Source organism: Triturus cristatus, chromosome 12, assembly GCF_964204655.1.
Source record: "Triturus cristatus chromosome 12, aTriCri1.1, whole genome shotgun sequence".
In the NCBI taxonomy this organism is placed as follows: Eukaryota; Metazoa; Chordata; class Amphibia; order Caudata; family Salamandridae; genus Triturus; species Triturus cristatus.
Window position 1 is genome coordinate 199,911,443 of NC_140595.1, and position 16,811 is coordinate 199,928,253.

The following is a 16,811-nucleotide window of genomic DNA, read 5'->3' on the forward strand; positions in this document are numbered from 1 at the left end:
TTTTGTAAAGGTGGTCTGAGTAGGGGACTTGTACGATGTGGACGCTGTGTCTGAGGAGTAGCCTCTGGATGCACTCCGAAAGGATGAGCGGCGAAAGGAGCGTCTGGGCGGGTGAGACTAAGGCCCCCATGGATTTTGCTGTATCCGTGTCTTTTTTCATCTTTTCTGAGGACTCATCCACCTTTGTCCCGAATAGATGTTCCTGGTCAAAGGGATGGTTAAGGATGGAGGCTTGTACTTCTGGTTTAAACCCAGATACCCTTAACCAAGAATGACGACGGAGAAGGACGCTGGTGTTAATGGCCCTGGAGGCTGTGTCTGCTGCGTCTAGGGCACAACGTATAGAGGTGTTTGTGATTGTTTTACCCTCTTGAATCAACTCGTTGGCTTTACTTTTATATTTTTCAGGGAGATGTTGCATTATGCTCTCTAATTCGTCATAATGAGCCCCGTCATATCTGGCCAGCAGTGCCTGAGTGTTTGCTATACGCCATATGTTGGCGGCCTGGGATGCTGTGCGTTTGCCTGAAGCATCTAGCAGTTTTGACTCCTTGTCAGGTGGTGGTGCATCACCTGACGCTTGTGAGTTTGCCCTTTTGCGTGCCGTAGAGACCACTAAGGAATCTAGTGGCGCTGGTCCTCTGATGTAAGAGGGATCTGAGGGAGCAGGTTTGTACTTCTTTTCGATACAAGGGTTAAGGCCCTGGCTCTAACTGGGTCTTTAAAAACTTCTGCCGCATGCTTTACCACCCCTTTTAGCATGGGCAGTATGGAGGTGGACCTCTGTGTATTATCGAATGTGTCTAGGAGGAAATCTTTCTCCACAGGGTCATTATGCATGTCCACCCCATGATAATGTGCTGCTCTTTGCAGAAGATGGTTAAACCCTAGTGAATCTTCTGGTGGAGATGGTCTAGAAGGGTAAATATCGTCTTGTGGGACGTTGGGGATATCTGGTATATGGTAATCGTGATTTTTTAGGTCTTTCCGTGCCGGTTTGATGTTTAGAACCCGGCTTGGGACCCTCCGGTCTCCTGGTCGGCGCCGAGATGGGCTTCGGCTTGGAAGTGTCAGTGCCGTGGCCTTGTGTGGTTTGGTCGGCACCGAAGATGGCGTCGGCGCCGAAGGGCTGGGTTTCGACCCCGAGGGTTTCGGTGCGGAGCTCGGTGTCGAGGTGGAGGCCGTCTTCTTTTTCGGTGCCAAAGTGTGTTTCTCTGCACCGCTGGCAGGCTGGCTCGAGCCCGAGCCGCCGGAAGGCTTACTTGGCTTCTTCACGTGCCCGAAGGTGGGGTGTGTGAAGCAGTTTCTCTGGTCTTGCCTAGGCCCGGAGGCGAAGGCGTGACCGAAGCCTTTTTGGGTGTCGGCACGGGTGTGGGAGGGGGTAGATTGGTACTCCCGACCCTCTGCGCCGGGGTGATGTCCTCCACATCTGACTCGTCTGCCTCGGAAGCGCTGACGAGGTCCTCTTCGGTACGATGATGTTCCGGATCATCGATGTCGTCTCCGAAGATGTCGACTGGAATGGACGTCGAGGAGTGTGCCATGTTCCTTCTGGCTCTTCGGTCCCGAATAGTCTTTTTGGATCGGAAAGACTTACAGGCCGGACAGTCTCGAGCCTCGTGTTCTGGGGAGAGGCAAAGGTTGCATACCTCATGAAGATCGGTGTGGGGAAATTTGGACCCACATCGAGGGCACTTTTTAAATGGAGTTCTTTCCATGAGCCGGGACCGGAGCCTGGGTAGGCCCGAAGGCCGCCGTCGACGACTGGAACCGAAGGTTTGTGTCGATGAGAAGGCGCGTTGATTGAAGAGAGCGTGATCGAAACAATACAGCGATTGGGGTGAGGATTGCGCGTCGCTCGTCGAACTGGAATCTGTTCGGAACCGGAGCGCGAAGATCACATCCGAGCCCGATGGCGGAAAAATAACAATCCGAGGATGGAGCCGAAGCCCATGCGCAATACCATCCAAAGGAGGAGTCACCGACCTCGTGACTTCCAAAGACTTTCCAAGAGGAAAAACAAACTACAAACATCCGGGCGATCTATGCAAGTGTGTGTAATCTGCAGCTCATATGCCTCGAACCTTAATTTTACAAAATTACAATTGTTGAAATTTCTATGTACCAGTGTGAATTGTTTCAAATTTTGCTCGATTAACTCACTGAACGACTTTATAAAATCCATTTGGCAAAAGACCTGGAAAAGAACTTCGAATCCCTTTATAAAATATTTATATTATCTAATTAAATATCAAGGCTACTGGCCCCAATATACTTCACAAATGCACCATTTGGCGCTATCTAAAACATTCCTTGTGGAAGGATTCGCCAATGTCCCTTTTGAAGTCACCTTCACATTGTACTTTGGTAACTTGAGCAATATGAAACAATGTGGTTTAAAACTTAATGGCAGAGATCCCTCAAAAAGGTATTTAAAATCATTAAAAACTTTCAAAAATACTCAATATGCAGAGAACTCCACCATCAAGAAATAAGACAAGGACTTTTTGGAGAGTTGGATAGCGGCAAGCTGACATTACAACCCCTTAAACAGTGTTTTTCAGCCCCCTAGGAAGTTTGACAATCGCTGCGCTACCCAACCCCAGATCATAGCGCAATCACGTACAGTGCTGCTCTCACCTGTAGTCCGATGTTCAAGTACAAGAAGCCAATTGATCCACGCTCTCCCAGCTCATCTTGTTTCTCTGCGCCTCCCATTTCCACAATACACAAGGCTTCAGGCTGGGCAGGGAGCGCCTGCATACTCAACGGCTGCAAGCAGTCCTATGAAACAAGAAAAGTACAGAGTAAGGTTGGGAACTCCATCTTAAATTCCCTAAACGTTAGTTGACAGATGTTATACAACAAATTATTAGTCCTGTAAAACATTTATGATGTGCGAGTTTGCACTTGGAGCTGATCCGATCACACAAGACTGGTTTGTATGGCCCTCAACCGAGTCAGTTTCTCACGGTATGGTGCTATACTACCAATTTTGCTTATAACACCGGTGCTGGATGAACGTCCATAGTTTTACTATCCTTTCACTTGAGAATTATCTTACGTAGTCCTAAACCTCCCACAGACAAATATTAACTTGCAGCGTTTAGAATCATAACAGGATATCGGCTGAAATGAGCTGACCAAAGATTCAATTCCTCAAATATCTACAATGCATCTCCAGTAGGTCCAAGTAATGACCTAGACTGTTCCATCTTAATTCTTACCAAGACAGAGCACGTGAAGTAGGTATTGTACCATAAGCAAGTCAACGTCATCGATTACCACAAGTGAATAGCTGCCTTTCATCTGATGGATTAAACCTCGCCCTAAACATCAGGTTCTCGGCGCTACACTGCCACTGTTTGGGAATGTTGAAGCCCTTGGAATAATGCATCCCAAGAACCTTCTTATATGTGATGTACACACTTAGTAGAGTTGTACACCCTAAATGCACCAATCTGCATTCAAATGCATGGAACCTTGGCTGTTACTCTTACTCAGATTTCAAAGCAGCGCTGAGAAACTTACACCCAGCAAATGGGAGAAGCATGGGGCCAGTGACTAGATCTGAGAATAGCCTTTAAAGATTAGCGATATACCCATCAATACTGGATCTGGAGCCAATATAAATTCTGACAAATAAGAGCAACGGCACAGAAACGAGATATGCAATCCAAACCACCTTTGGTCCAAAACTATAAGAGATACATTATTTAACTAAAAATTTTCATTCATTTACTTGGTATTCTAGCTGGCGTCTGCCATCTTGAAAAACTTCCAGGTGCAAGTTCTGCAAAGGCAGGCTGTAGGAAGCTGGATTTTTATGTAGTGTACAAAAATGAAGTACAGTATGTAGAAAGTCTAGATGACCCTCACTGGCATAGAGGAATTAAATTAATAATCCAAATGCTCTCTTTTGTGGTAGTGTAGGCGAGCAGTTTAGATTTATCAGAGGGTAGTGTTAAGCATTTGATGTTTACAGTCAATAAATGAGGGACACACTCAAGACCAATTTTGAAAAGTAACATGTATTTCTATATATATTTAAACAAGAAAATCGTAATTGGTTAACTACTTTGAGATATCAATTTCTACAGGTAAGTAAAATTGTAACACAAATACGTTTTTACGTGGTAATGCTTTCCTATGGGTAAAGAAGCATATACTGTATACAAGTACTTGCAAGCGTTTTTCCCGGGAGTCTCCTTTAGGACTTAAGGTGCGAGGAGGCCAAGATCCAAAGTACCAACAGCAGTTCAAGTTTACCGACTTGGTGTGTCCGCTTGCAGAGGTGCTGGATGGGTCAGCAGCCTTACGTGCCACACCTTAGGCAAACAAGCGGGGGCACCCAGAAAAAGGTTTCAGAAGGGGACTTGGGAGAAGTCCGGGAGCTTCCAACGAGGGCTCAGTTAGTGAGGGTCCTTGGAGTAGGGGGTACAGACTGTTGTGGACCGGGGCTGAAAGTGGAGAGTGTTTTGATCGCTGGGCCCGTGCATCAAAGACACTCATTGTTCTCAGTTAGACCTGAAGAGGGAAAGGAAACAGGACAGCTGGGCCACTCAGCTGCCTCTGCGATGCCGACGTTCCTTATTGGCTGGTCAGTGGTTTTGGCTTCGGAGTCCAGATTGGACTTCAAACAAGCTTTGGTTGCTGCAAGGGGTCCGGTACCCCCGGTATTGGTGCAGGAAGGCCCCGTTTGGTACTGGCGTCTTCTCACTTGGTGGGAAAACTGATCTGACCTCCTAGAGCATGATGACCTCCTCCTGGAGGGCTTCTGTGTCAGTGGTCCTGGTGGTCAGCAGAACCGTGAACCGGACGTTGTGGTCGGAGCCTGCAGGGAAGTGGTTCCGCCACTTCAGGTCGGATTGTTGAGACGGGAGCAGGCAGGGTTTGGTGACTAAGTCCATTGTTCTCGCTCCTTCGGCTCTTCTTGGACCTTTTGGCGTCAGGGGAATCTGAATTCCTGGTGTCAGGGGGCCACCTAGTTACTCAATTTAGGGGAGTTATGGGGAAATGAAGGGTAGTAGCCAATGGCCTTCTTTCCCTTGTGGTTACTGCACCCCCTAAATGAGCATTTCCTGTGGTGATTGGGCATAATTCTGTTCCAGAGTTCCTAATTCCACCAAAAAGAAGATGGTGGAATCCTTCTTCATGGAGCACATCAGGCAGCCCACCTTAGGGGTGTGACTGGTCTGGTGGTGCATCACTCTTCCTTGCATAGATAATTTCCCGCCTGGTGCCAAATAGGCCTCAAGGCAGGGGGTGCCATCTCCCAGGTCTAGGGGAAGCCCGGGTCTCATATCAAAGGCAGAAGAGGCTTTGAAGCCTCTGGCCTTGGTATGCAGATTCACTAGCCATCCTTCTGGAGGAGGTGTAAACAAGTCCTGCCAGAGCAGGCATGGTTTCTAATCTCTGAGAACGCAGGCACTAACCTCCAGGGGGGTCAGAAACTCATCTGTGGTGGCAGGCTTCAAGATACCAGTAAGTCTGCACATAGCAGGTAGGTAGGTAGGTTTTCAGGGGGCACCTCTAAGGTATATTGCATGCAGTGTCCGTCGGCATGGCATTCTGGGTGTGTGCCATGTTGTGTTTTCACACTTGCTTGCACAATGTCACACAGCCTGCAATGGCAGTCTGCATGAGTTTGGTGGTGGGTCATTTAGGGTGGCACAATACATGTTGCAGCCCTTAAGGACCCTCTTTGGTACCCATGCCCTAGTTACCACTTACTTGGCACTTACAAGGTGCTAAAGGTCTTGTCAACTGGGGAACAATTAAATGGTTACCTTGTTTTAGGTAAAGAGCACTGGCAAGGGGGGCCTGGTTAGCAGGAACCCAGTGCACTTCAGTCAAAGTTGCATCAAATACTAGGCAAAAAGTGGGGGTGACCATGTCAAAAAGGGGCACTTTCTTGCACAGGCTAACAAGGGAAAAGGCTCCGGTCCACAAAATTAAAAAAAAAAAAAAAAAAACACGCCATGGAGGCTCTCATGCATACACCAATGCCTACATTTATCTTCGTGTTGATGCACCCGATAAATTATCTCTCAAAGGTATTTAAAAAATCCAGGATTTGAACTGCAGGTGCTGGTTAATAGGAGTACATAAAATTTGCTCTTTAGGTAACAGATGTACTCTTCTGCTGCATTATCTTGCAACCAGATGGGAGGCAGAGTGCAATCCTTAATTACTTGTTTTGTATTATGTCCACCCACAAACAATTTCTAAATAAAAAATTCAAATTTGAGGAATTGCCGACTGGCTGTTACTAACCTGCCTGAATGATCATCTTTCAAGGCAAGACAACATGTTGGCAGGCAATGACTTTAGGCAAAACACAGTCAACTGCATTCATTGAAGTAAATGGTCAAGATATCACTCCCTCCTATTCTCCCCCACCAAACCTTGCAGAACACATACTTAACTAAAGGGTACGACAAGAAATGAATATGCTACTTACCAGTATGCATCTGTTCTTGGCATGTAGGGCTGCTGACATTCATATCTGTGCATAGATCGCCGCCTAGTGTTGGGTCCGGGTGTTTGCACGTTGTTGTCCTGGAAGAGTCTTCGAAGTATCCTGGGATAGGTGACTCCTCCCCTGGACTACAGTGCGCATGGGCATCCTCTCCATCCTCAGATTGTTTTTCGCCATTGTGGCAGTGATGGAGTAGATATAGAAAGTGATGACCATGCTTACAGTAATTCTGAGAGCTGCAGCTGCTACAGGCGCCGGGGAGGACGATATGAATGTCAGCAGCCCTACATGCCAAGAACAGATGCATACTGGTAAGTAGCATATTCAGTTCGAGGCATGTGGGCTGCTGAATTCATATCTGTGCATAGAATACATAGCAGTGCCCTCAATTAGCGGCGGCTACCAGTGCCAGCTACAGCGGTCTGAAAAAGAGTTTTGAGAACAGCATGTCCTACAGCTGCCTGCTGTTTTGATTGCACATCTACACAATAGTGTTTGGTAAATGTATGTGTAGTGGACCAGGTGGCTGCTCTACATATATCATGCAGGGGAATGTTTCCTAGGAAAGCCATGGAGGCCCCTAACTTACGTGTTGAGTGGGCTCGTGGGGGAATCGTTAATGTGCGTTTAGCCTTTTGATAGCAAATTTGAATACATTTAACGATCCATCTGGCTATACCTGCTTTGGAGATAGCGTTACCTTTGTGGTGTGGCGCAAAGGCAACGAAAAGTTGTTTTGTCTTCCTAAAGATCTTAGTCCTGTCGATATAATACATGAGGGCTCTCTTCACATCTAGTGTATGGAGTGCTCTTTCTGCGACAGTTTGTGGGTTTTGAAAGAAAACAGGCAGTTGAATAGTTTGATGCATGTGGAACTGCGATACCACCGTGGGCATGAATTTGGGGTTGGTACGTAGTACGACCCTGTTGGCGTGAACCTGTATAAATGGCTCTTGAACGGTTAGTGCCTGGAGTTCACTAACTCTTCTTAAAGAAGTGATCGCTACTAGGAAAGCTACTTTCCAGGTAAGAAATTGAAGCTCGCATGAGTGTAGAGGTTCAAAGGGTGGACCCATCAGGCGTGTGAGGACCAAGTTGAGGTTCCACATTGGAGCCGGCGGGTGGCTTGGTGGAATGACTCGTTTGAGTCCTTCCAAGAATGCTTTGATGGCAGGCACTCTGAATAGAGAGAGGTGCTGCCTGGTCTGCAGATAGGCTGATATTGCGGTCAAATGGACACGTATAGAGGTGTACGCCAGATTGCATCGGTATAGGTGTAAGAGGTAACAAATTATGTTTTGTATGGATGCGTCTAGCGGGTTAATGTCATTATTAGTAACCCCGGGCGTAGCACTACGCTTCGCCCACGTAGTGTACGTAGCGCTGCCTGCTTCGCACTTTCCGAAGTAGGCGAAGCAGGGCAGCGCTACGCACACGCCGAGGGCGAAGCGTAGCTGCTTGCCACCCGCCACCCACCTCCCGCCCCTCCTTTTAATAATATAAGCAATGAAAAATAAATTAAAGTAAGTCGACTTACCGTAAGCGCGGCGTCTCCGGGGCTCCCTCTTTCGGTTTCTAATTTCTTCTGGCAAATGCGCATGCGCGGACACGAAGAAGAGGGAGCCCCGGAGACGCCGCGCTTACGGTAAGTCGCTTTACTTTAATTTATTTTATATTGCTGATATTATTTAAAAGAAGGGCGGGAGGTGGGTGGCACGTAGTGGGGCTACGCGAAGCGCGTAGTGTGCGTAGATTTGGGCACACTACGTGCTGCTTCACGTAGCCCCACTACGCCCACCCTTAATTATTAGTACAATAAATGACGAACCTTTTCCATTTGGCTGCATAGCAAGCTCTGGTAGTGGGTCTCCTGGCCTCCTTAATGATGTCCATACAGTCAGGTGGCAGGTTTAGGTAGCCAAACTCTAGGACTTCAGGAGCCAGATCGCCAGGTTCAGCTGTTGCGGATCTGGGTGCTGAATCTCTCCATGGTTCTGCGTCAAATGCGCGGGTTTGATCCGCAGCCTTTGATGCGGCACCACGGAAAGTTCGAGAAAGGTGGTGTACCACGGCTGGCGTGCCCACATTGGAGCAACCAGGACGAGTGTCAGTGAGTGTTGTCTGAGTTTGCGTGCCACCAGCGGTATCCGTGGTGCTGGGGGAAAAGCGTACGCAAATCTGCCGGACCAGTTCATCCATATCGCATTGCCCTGCGACTGCGGATGTGGGAACCTGGCGGCAAAGCTTTGGCATTTTGCGTTTTCGCTTGTGGCGAATAGGTCTATCTCTGGATGACCCCACTGCTGGAAGTACGGTTGGAGTACTGATGGGTGTAACTCCCACTCGTGCATCTGGTGGCTGTGTCTGCTGAGCAGATCCGCCATCTGGTTGTCCTTGCCGGGGAGGTGTTCTGCCATGAGGAACATGTTCCTCTGAATGGCCCACTTCCACATGCTCTGAGCCAGATGAGACAACTGTGGAGAGTGTGTTCCTCCTTGCTTCTGTATGTAGTACATGGCGGTCATGTGGTCCGTTCGGATCAACACGACTTTGTTGCACAAGTGTACTTTGAATGCCTTCATTGCCAGGAAGATTGCCATCAGTTCCAGAAGGTTGATGTGCATCTTCTTCTGTTGTGTTGTCCATAGTCCATGCACTGTGTAGTGGAGTACATGAGCTCCCCCATCCCTGGAGAGACGCGTCCGCTGTCAGTATTTGTGGAACAGGCTCTTGGAACGGTCGGCCCTTGCAAAGGTTTTGTGGATTCCACCAATGCAGAGAGTTGTATGCCCGACCGCTCACCAACACTAGGTCTTTCAGCTGTCCTTGAGCCTGATTCCACTGACGTGCTAAGCACTCCTGAAGCGGGCGCATATGTAGTCTCGTGTGTGGGACTATGAAAATGCAGGAGGCCATCATGCCTATCAACTGCATGAATACTCGCGCAGGAAGGGAGTGTTGGGGTTTGAACTTGGAAATCAGCATTTGCATGCTGTTGATCCTCACTAAATTTGGCTGAGCTGTGGCCGCGAGAGTGTCTATAGTCGCACCTAGGTACTGTTGTACGTGTGCGGGCTGGAGATGGGATTTTGGGAAATTTAGTGAGAATCCCAGACTGTGAAGGAGGTGAATGGTGCGGGACATGTGGCTGGCACATTGCTGGGCTGACTTTGCTTGAACGAGCCAGTCGTCCAGGTAAGGGTAGACGTGTATGTGCTGCCTCCGTAGATGTGCCGCCACAGTAGCTAGGCACTTTGTGAAAACCCTGGGTGCTGTTGTCACGCCGAAGGGAAGGACTTTGAATTGGTAGTGCTGCCCCTGAACAGTGAACCTGAGGTATTTTTTGTGTGAGGGGTGAATGGGTATGTGGAAATACGCATCCTTGAGGTCCAGTGTGGCCAGGAAGTCTCCCTGTTTGAGCAGCGGGAGGACTTGCTGTAAAGTGAGCATGTGAAAATGCTCGGAGAGAATGTAGCGGTTCAGGGGTCTCAGGTCTAATATAGGTCTGAGTGACCCGTCCTTTTTTGGTATTAAAAAGTACAGGGAGTACACCCCCGTACCTTGCTCGTGGACGGGTACGACCTCTATTGCGCCTTTTAGTAGCATGCTTAGCACCTCCTGCTGTAAGAGCGTTAAGTGCTCTGAGGACAGAGGACGGTGTTTTGGAGGTATTGTGGGTGGAGTTGAGGTTAATTCTAGGCAGTAACCGTATTTGACAATGTCTTTGACCCACCTGTCCGTGGTGATGGAGTTCCACGTGGACAGGAACCTTTGTAGCCTTCCCCCGACAGGTGTTATGTGGTCGGGAGGAAGGGAGAGGGCGTCACTGTTTGTTCTTGGGGGAGGACCTGGTGTTGCCGTAACCGCGTCCTCTGCCCTTTGTGCTTGAGCCACGATAACCACCCCGGGTGTTTTTATCGTAGGTGCTTTGTGTGTTGCCTTTGTTGTAGGTTTGCTGTGACCCCTGTCCTCTACCTGCTCCTCTATTTCCGGGGCGACGAAAGGAGCCGCTCCGAAAGGACTGCGTTTGAAGAGCCCCCATGGACTTTGCAGTGTCCGTGTCCTTTTTTATTTTCTCTAGGGTGGTGTCAACCTCCGGCCCGAATAAGTAGTCGGGGTTGACAGGCTGGTTGAGGATGTTATTTTGTACCTCAGGTTTGAATCCGGAGATTCGCAACCAGGCGTGTTGTCGCAACATGACGCTAGTGTTTATGGCTCTGGCAGCTGTATCTGCGGCATCCAGTGCACACTTGATGGATGCGTTTGTGAGGAGTTGTCCCTCCCTGATGAGGATCTCTGCACCTTCTTTGAATTGGTCAGGGAGATGTTGGAGTAATTGTTCTAGTGTGTCGTAGTGTGCTCGATCGTAGCGGGCGAGGAGCGCCTGAGTATTGGCAATGCGCCATATATTAGCTGCCTGGGCCGCAACCCGTTTGCCGGAGGTCTCTAGCACCTTGGACTCTTTGTCCGGGGGAGGAGCATCACCTGTTTGCGAGTGTGCCCGTTTGCGAGCATTCGCAACTACAATGGAATCTAGAGGTAACTGGCCTCTAATGTAGGTAGGGTCCCCAGGCGCCGACCTGTATTTCTTGTCGATCCTGGGGTTTATTACTCTTGCCCTGGTGGGTTCCTTGAAGATGTCCTTTGCTGGTTTGAGGACACCCTTTAACATGGGTAGAGTTTTTATATTCCTTTCTGAGGATGCGAAAGTATCCATGAGAAAGTCGTCCTCCACGGTGTCAGAGTGGAGTTGCACCCCATGATTGGCCGCAGCACGTTCAATTAGGGCGTTAAATGCGGCAGTGTCCTCTGTGGGAGATGTTTTTGCTCCATAGAGTTGCGGGTCCTGTGTATCCATAGGTGCACCCGAGTCTACAGGGTCATCCCAAGCTTGGTCAGGGTCCTGTTGGCCTTCAGGGTCCATCTCTCCGGGGTAGGGGACGTGGTCACCCATGTAGTCCTCCAAAACGTCAGTGTCGGAGTGTGTGGGAGAGAAGGACTGTGGATCCTGGTAAAAGGAGTGGAGAGGTTCGGAAAGAACTGGTTCCGAAGTCACCGGCAGGTTTTTCTTAAGCGGGATCCGGTAGGAGTCCAAAGCTGACTCTGAAGTTATTCTCCTTTTGTGGAGCACCATCCTACCGGTGTCGATGACATGTGACGGAGACGACTCCGCAGGAGAGCGTTCGGCAGGCGTGAACGTGGTGTGGGTGACCAGTGTTCTGATCTGGAACAGTTTTGGGGCCGTGGATGGCGGCAGGCCAAAAGTGATATTGGTCGGTGCCGAAGAGGCCGTTGGAGCTTTTATCGGCTCGGAGCCTGACGTGTCCTGGAGGACTGCTTTGTGTTTGGTGCGTTGCGCAGCAACGGTCCGCACCTGGAGTGCCATAGAGTCCTTTGTGCCGGCCGTTTCTGTAGAGGCGGGCGTGGACTTCTTCGGTGCCGGCGAGTCATCGAGTCGAGGGGCGGCAATGGCCGTCGACGTCTTTGATAAGTGTGCCTTTGGTGGTGCTGTCGAAGCGGGGTGCGACGCAGCAGGCAGTTTGACCTTTGGGGTCGGAGCCGATTGTGTCGGTGCCGGTAGCCGAGGAGGTTTGGTGGCACCGAAGCTCTTTTTCCGTGTGTCGGCGCCGACGTCGGCTGCTGCAAGCTCGGCACCGAAATCTCGTTTGGTGCGGTCGGCGCCGACGGGTTTTGCTGGCGTCGAAGGTGTGGTGGGCCTCGATCCGACCAGCGTTACTTTCGGTTTCGGTTTCTGGTGAACCAATGCAGCTTTCGGTTTCGAAGAAGGGAAACCAGCCTTTTTGGGAAGTAATGGCTGCTGCTGAATGTCCGAGGCCGGGACAGAGGGCGGGGCCGAAGAACTGCGGGATAGGTCTTGGGTAAGGCCCGAAGGCGATCCCTCGACCGGATCCATAGACTGGCTCACTGGGATATACTCAGTCTGTATGGGTAGGCCTTGCTCGTCACCGGAGCTACTCTCTTCGGCCCCTAAGGCCTCATTGTAGTCTCCTACCTCGGTGTCTGCTTCATCTCTGGAAAAGAGTTGTTCTTCGACGTCTTCGGATACGGAGTCGTGTTCGGAAGCGGGGCTGGAGGGTAGGTTCTCCACGTCTTCGACATCTTCGTCTTCGGCGCGGAAGATGTTGGCTGGGGCCGGTGCCGCTTGCTGCGCTTCGAGTCTTGCTGCTCGTCGATTCCGAAGAGTCTTCTTGGATCGGAATCGGGCACAGGCCATACATGTAGATTCGTCGTGATCCGGTGAAAGGCATTTGTTGCACACCGGATGGACGTCGATATGGGGATATTTCGCATTGCATACAGGACACCGCTTGAATGGTGTCCTCGATTCCATCGTCGATGAAGGGTCGATGGTCGGGGAAAATGCGAAAAAGTTGGTTCTGGAAGTTAGTAAACTAACAATATACTATCGATACCGATCGGGAACAGTACCGACGCGAACTAAAGGCCTTTTGGCCTGTAAAAAGTTTTTCCTAACTTGAGTCAAGATAAGCACATCCGAACCCAATGGCGGAAAAAAACAATCTGAGGATGGAGAGGATGCCCATGCGCACTGTAGTCCAGGGGAGGAGTCACCTATCCCAGGATACTTCGAAGACTCTTCCAGGACAACAACGTGCAAACATCCGGACCCAACACTAGGCGGCGATCTATGCACAGATATGAATTCAGCAGCCCACATGCCTCGAACTACCCCACTATCTACTTTAGAAGGACTAAATACCAAGGCATTTTCCGAGAGTGGATGGGGAGGCTACATCAATAACAAGAAGACAGCGCCCTAGGTGATGATTACTTTCAATGTTCTGAGCATGGGAGTTGCAGCAACATTTTAACCCAGTTCTCCGCAGCAATGAAACGGGGCGGAAAAGAAACCCAAAAACTGTTCGTATGGCTTTGGACAGGCATCTGAGACGGAGGTACCAAAAAAAAAAAAAGAAAACTGGTTTCTGGGGTGTCTACACCCACTATTATGCCACCCTCCTGTGGGAGGGGGCATAGTCCTAGCCCTGATTGGATAAGTCACACTATCTTTCAGATGGTGGGAACTGAAAACTGTGCTTCACTTCCCCTCCTGAGGAGTAGAGTTGGCGAAGGGAGGCACACCTCCTACTCCAAGTTTTGCTGCCGGTTTTCTCGCCAAAAGTGGGGGTTTTAACTGGAGACTGCCAACTGCTGCTAGCAAGGCCTTTGAAGCTTCCCTCTCGAGCACTGTGATCACCCTGGAGGAGGAGGTCGGACACTTCCACCCAGTATGTGCTTTGCGTCTGGCCTCTAAAAGCAGGGGTCCCCAAAACATGTCTGGTCGTAACAGGCTGCCTAAAGCCAGTCAGGAACTACACCAGGGTTAGTAGGCTTTTAGGGGACACCTCTCAAGATGTGTTTGATATTAAATACTCCTGGATTCAGTGAAGGCATCATGGTGCTGGGGAACTGAAGTTGTCTAGTTCCCAGGCCATGTACACTTTTTGGCGTCCCTGGCATATTGTAGGGACATATATGCTCATGCAGATGTGCTCATACCCGAGATATAGTGCACCCTGCCTTAGGGCATATAAGGCCTGATAGAGGGGCGATTTACCTATACCTCAGGCAGTGCTGCTTGGCACACATGCAAAGTGCCATGTCGTTTTTGTCTGCACCAGGGCATGCAGGCTGCAGTGGCAGTTCGCATAGGCCTGGTGAGGAGGCCCTAGGGGAGTCTCTTCAGTCCAATACCCAAGGTACCAGGTGTACCATTTACTAGGGACTTACAGGGGGGCCTCAAGTCGCCAATTGTGCTACAGCTTTAGGGAAAGAACACTGGTACTGGGAACCTGGATAGCAGGATCCCAGTACATGTCAGTCAAAGTTGAATCAAAAACTAGGCACAAACTGGGGGTACTGCAACAGAAATCCACTCTCCCACAAAGTCCTATATAGATTTAGAAGATAACATGTTGCTAAAAGACAGGCAAGCAAGTAAAACAGGGAATTTGCAAACAGGAACAGGCAGCTCAGCAGGAAATCAACTAGATGTTTATTTCAGTTAAACAAAAGAGACAAAATATCATTCTACTTACCGATGGATCGAGTGAAATGATGCGGACAGTATTGTCCACCAGCCCGACTGCAAGAAAACGTGAGCGCTGCTCTCCTGGAGGGACGTTAGCCAAACTCATGCATACTACATCTGCAGACATTTCTTTGCGCTCTGTGTACTCATTCAACTGTCCTGACTGCAAGAGGCAAGAGAGAAATGATTAACTGGCATCCAGGCAATACATTGCATTACATATCTGCACCCATAGCAAAAAATACATAGATATTACATTACTACATCTAACCATAAATACTCCACCCCCCTAATGACTCGAGGCTTTAGGAATCAAAAATATTTTTAATGCTTTCATAGCTATGTCCTAGGAGACTTCTCTACTCTAACCAATTCTATGCACTTTTGTGCAGAAAAGTGAAATATCTTACCAGGCTAGACTATATGATAATCAACCACAAGCTATAGATTTGGATTGATTTGCGCAAGACACCAAGCATGCACAAATACAGGAATGCCCATGTGAAGCCACTCCTCAGTTTAGTAAACTGATTTTGTATTTAGCATTAAGGATGTCCCAAGACCAGAGCCAACAAGAAGCTAGAAATCAGACCACATTTACTAAAAAGAAACATCTCCAGGATAACCACTGGTCAACAAGCCATAAACTTAAGACAGAGAAACAACCCCCCCCCCCCCCCCCCCCCGACGCCAAAGGTAGTATTAGTATGGCTCATTTAGGTGACTTCAAGCTCAAGCAATGACTGTTAACCTAGTACTTTTGACCGCCCAAAGTAAAAGCTTGGACCAAAGCCATTTCTTAGGCCACTCTGGTGTCACTGCCACACCAGACAGGGCCACATGCGATTTGAAATAGTTACATTACATGGCTTGTTACCCGAGGACCCTAGCTAGTAAAAGGAAGAAAAGGTTACTTCCTGGTAATCTTAGTTTTCCATCATCTTTTTCTTGGTTGAATTCATAAACACTGAATATCCAAGCCTTTGTGCAAAAGCATAAACGCTTTTTTCAAAGATTTTTTTAAATTCTCTTTATATTGAGCAAAACCAATGGTACCATGGCGAGTCACAGAAAAGCATGGAGGTGAGAAATGACAATAGAGGTTCGCAGGTCGTTGCATACATCGACTCAAGGCTACAAATCCCCCTTAAACAGTGAGCCGATCAACATCGAGGGCATGTTTCTGCAATTCAATTGAAGGTGACACACAAAGTTCCCCCGCAAAACATTCCATTTCGCCCACTTACTATCCCATTTGCCAGGGCAACCTCTACGTATGAAAACGTCTTTTTCGGCAATCATTGCCTTGTCCAAGTCTCTGACTCATTTTGAAATCCTGGGGATATCAACAACCCCCACCCCTGAGCGATTTTCCTTTTGGCGAATGCGAACCCCAAGGAAGCCCATGTGCATTCAGTTTGGGTTAAGTCTGTGGCCTCCCACACATTTAGTAAACAAAGATGAGCAGAGCAGCCAATCGTATTCCCGCCCACCCGCTCCAAGGTATCGACAATTTTGGCCCAGTAGGATTAGAGATACGGACACTCCCAAATCGTGTGAAAGAAGGTACCTTCGCCACTACATCCCCTAATGTACCCAAGGTCTTGGCGTCTGCCCATCCTGACCAGTGCATGCGCTGATAAGTATATTCTGTGCAGGATTTTGAGTTGTATAAGATGCAGGCGCATTGGGATGGCAACTTCCCTGGGGGAGGAGAGGGCCTCCTGCCAGTCGTCGTCATCAAGATACCCTAAGTCAGTCTCCGAGAGTTGCCGGAGACACACCAGAGGGTCGGGTTTGTTGTTCATCAATCATTTGTTGACGTGGCAACGGGTCAGTGAGAAGGCGATCCTCCAGCGGGGAGGCCTCGGGCAATGCCCCATCACTGCCAATGGCGGAGGTAAGCGCATGACAGATTTGAAGGTAGCGGAGAGTTCCCGATTCCGCCAGCTGGTACTCTTTTTGGAGAGCAGTGAAGGGAACCATAGCCTTACGTTTCCAAAGATCCCCCACTGAGGAGATACCGATAAGCCAGGGCATTTGCTCAACCTACCAAGTTGTTCAGATTACCATAGCGGGGTGAGTAGTGCAAGTCTCTTGCGCCACCCTAATTTTGTCGTGGGGTGGTACCAAAGTGTCGCCATATGAGCCGTGGGGTCGGTGAGGTGCTGCCATCTTGAGTTGGAGTACAGGGCCCACTGATAGCCTCCCTTCGCCATAAGCCATCAGTCTGTGCGGTAAGCCGGCTCAGACTGC

The 16,811-nt window shown here is 49.2% G+C and overlaps 1 protein-coding gene across 2 annotated transcripts in view; it reads right to left on the reverse strand.

Moving 5' to 3' along the window:
• The window catches only part of SF3B3 (splicing factor 3b subunit 3), a 152,371-nt gene that overhangs the window by 79,465 nt on the left and 56,095 nt on the right, over nucleotides 1-16,811 (reverse strand). For both annotated transcript variants that reach the window (XM_085640008.1, XM_085640009.1), the window contains 2 exons: nucleotides 14,563-14,718; nucleotides 2,641-2,784 (listed from right to left, as the gene is read on the reverse strand). In XM_085640008.1, coding sequence (XP_085496134.1) covers nucleotides 2,641-2,784; nucleotides 14,563-14,718 — 300 coding nt within the window. The remainder of the gene's footprint in view (nucleotides 1-2,640; nucleotides 2,785-14,562; nucleotides 14,719-16,811) is intronic.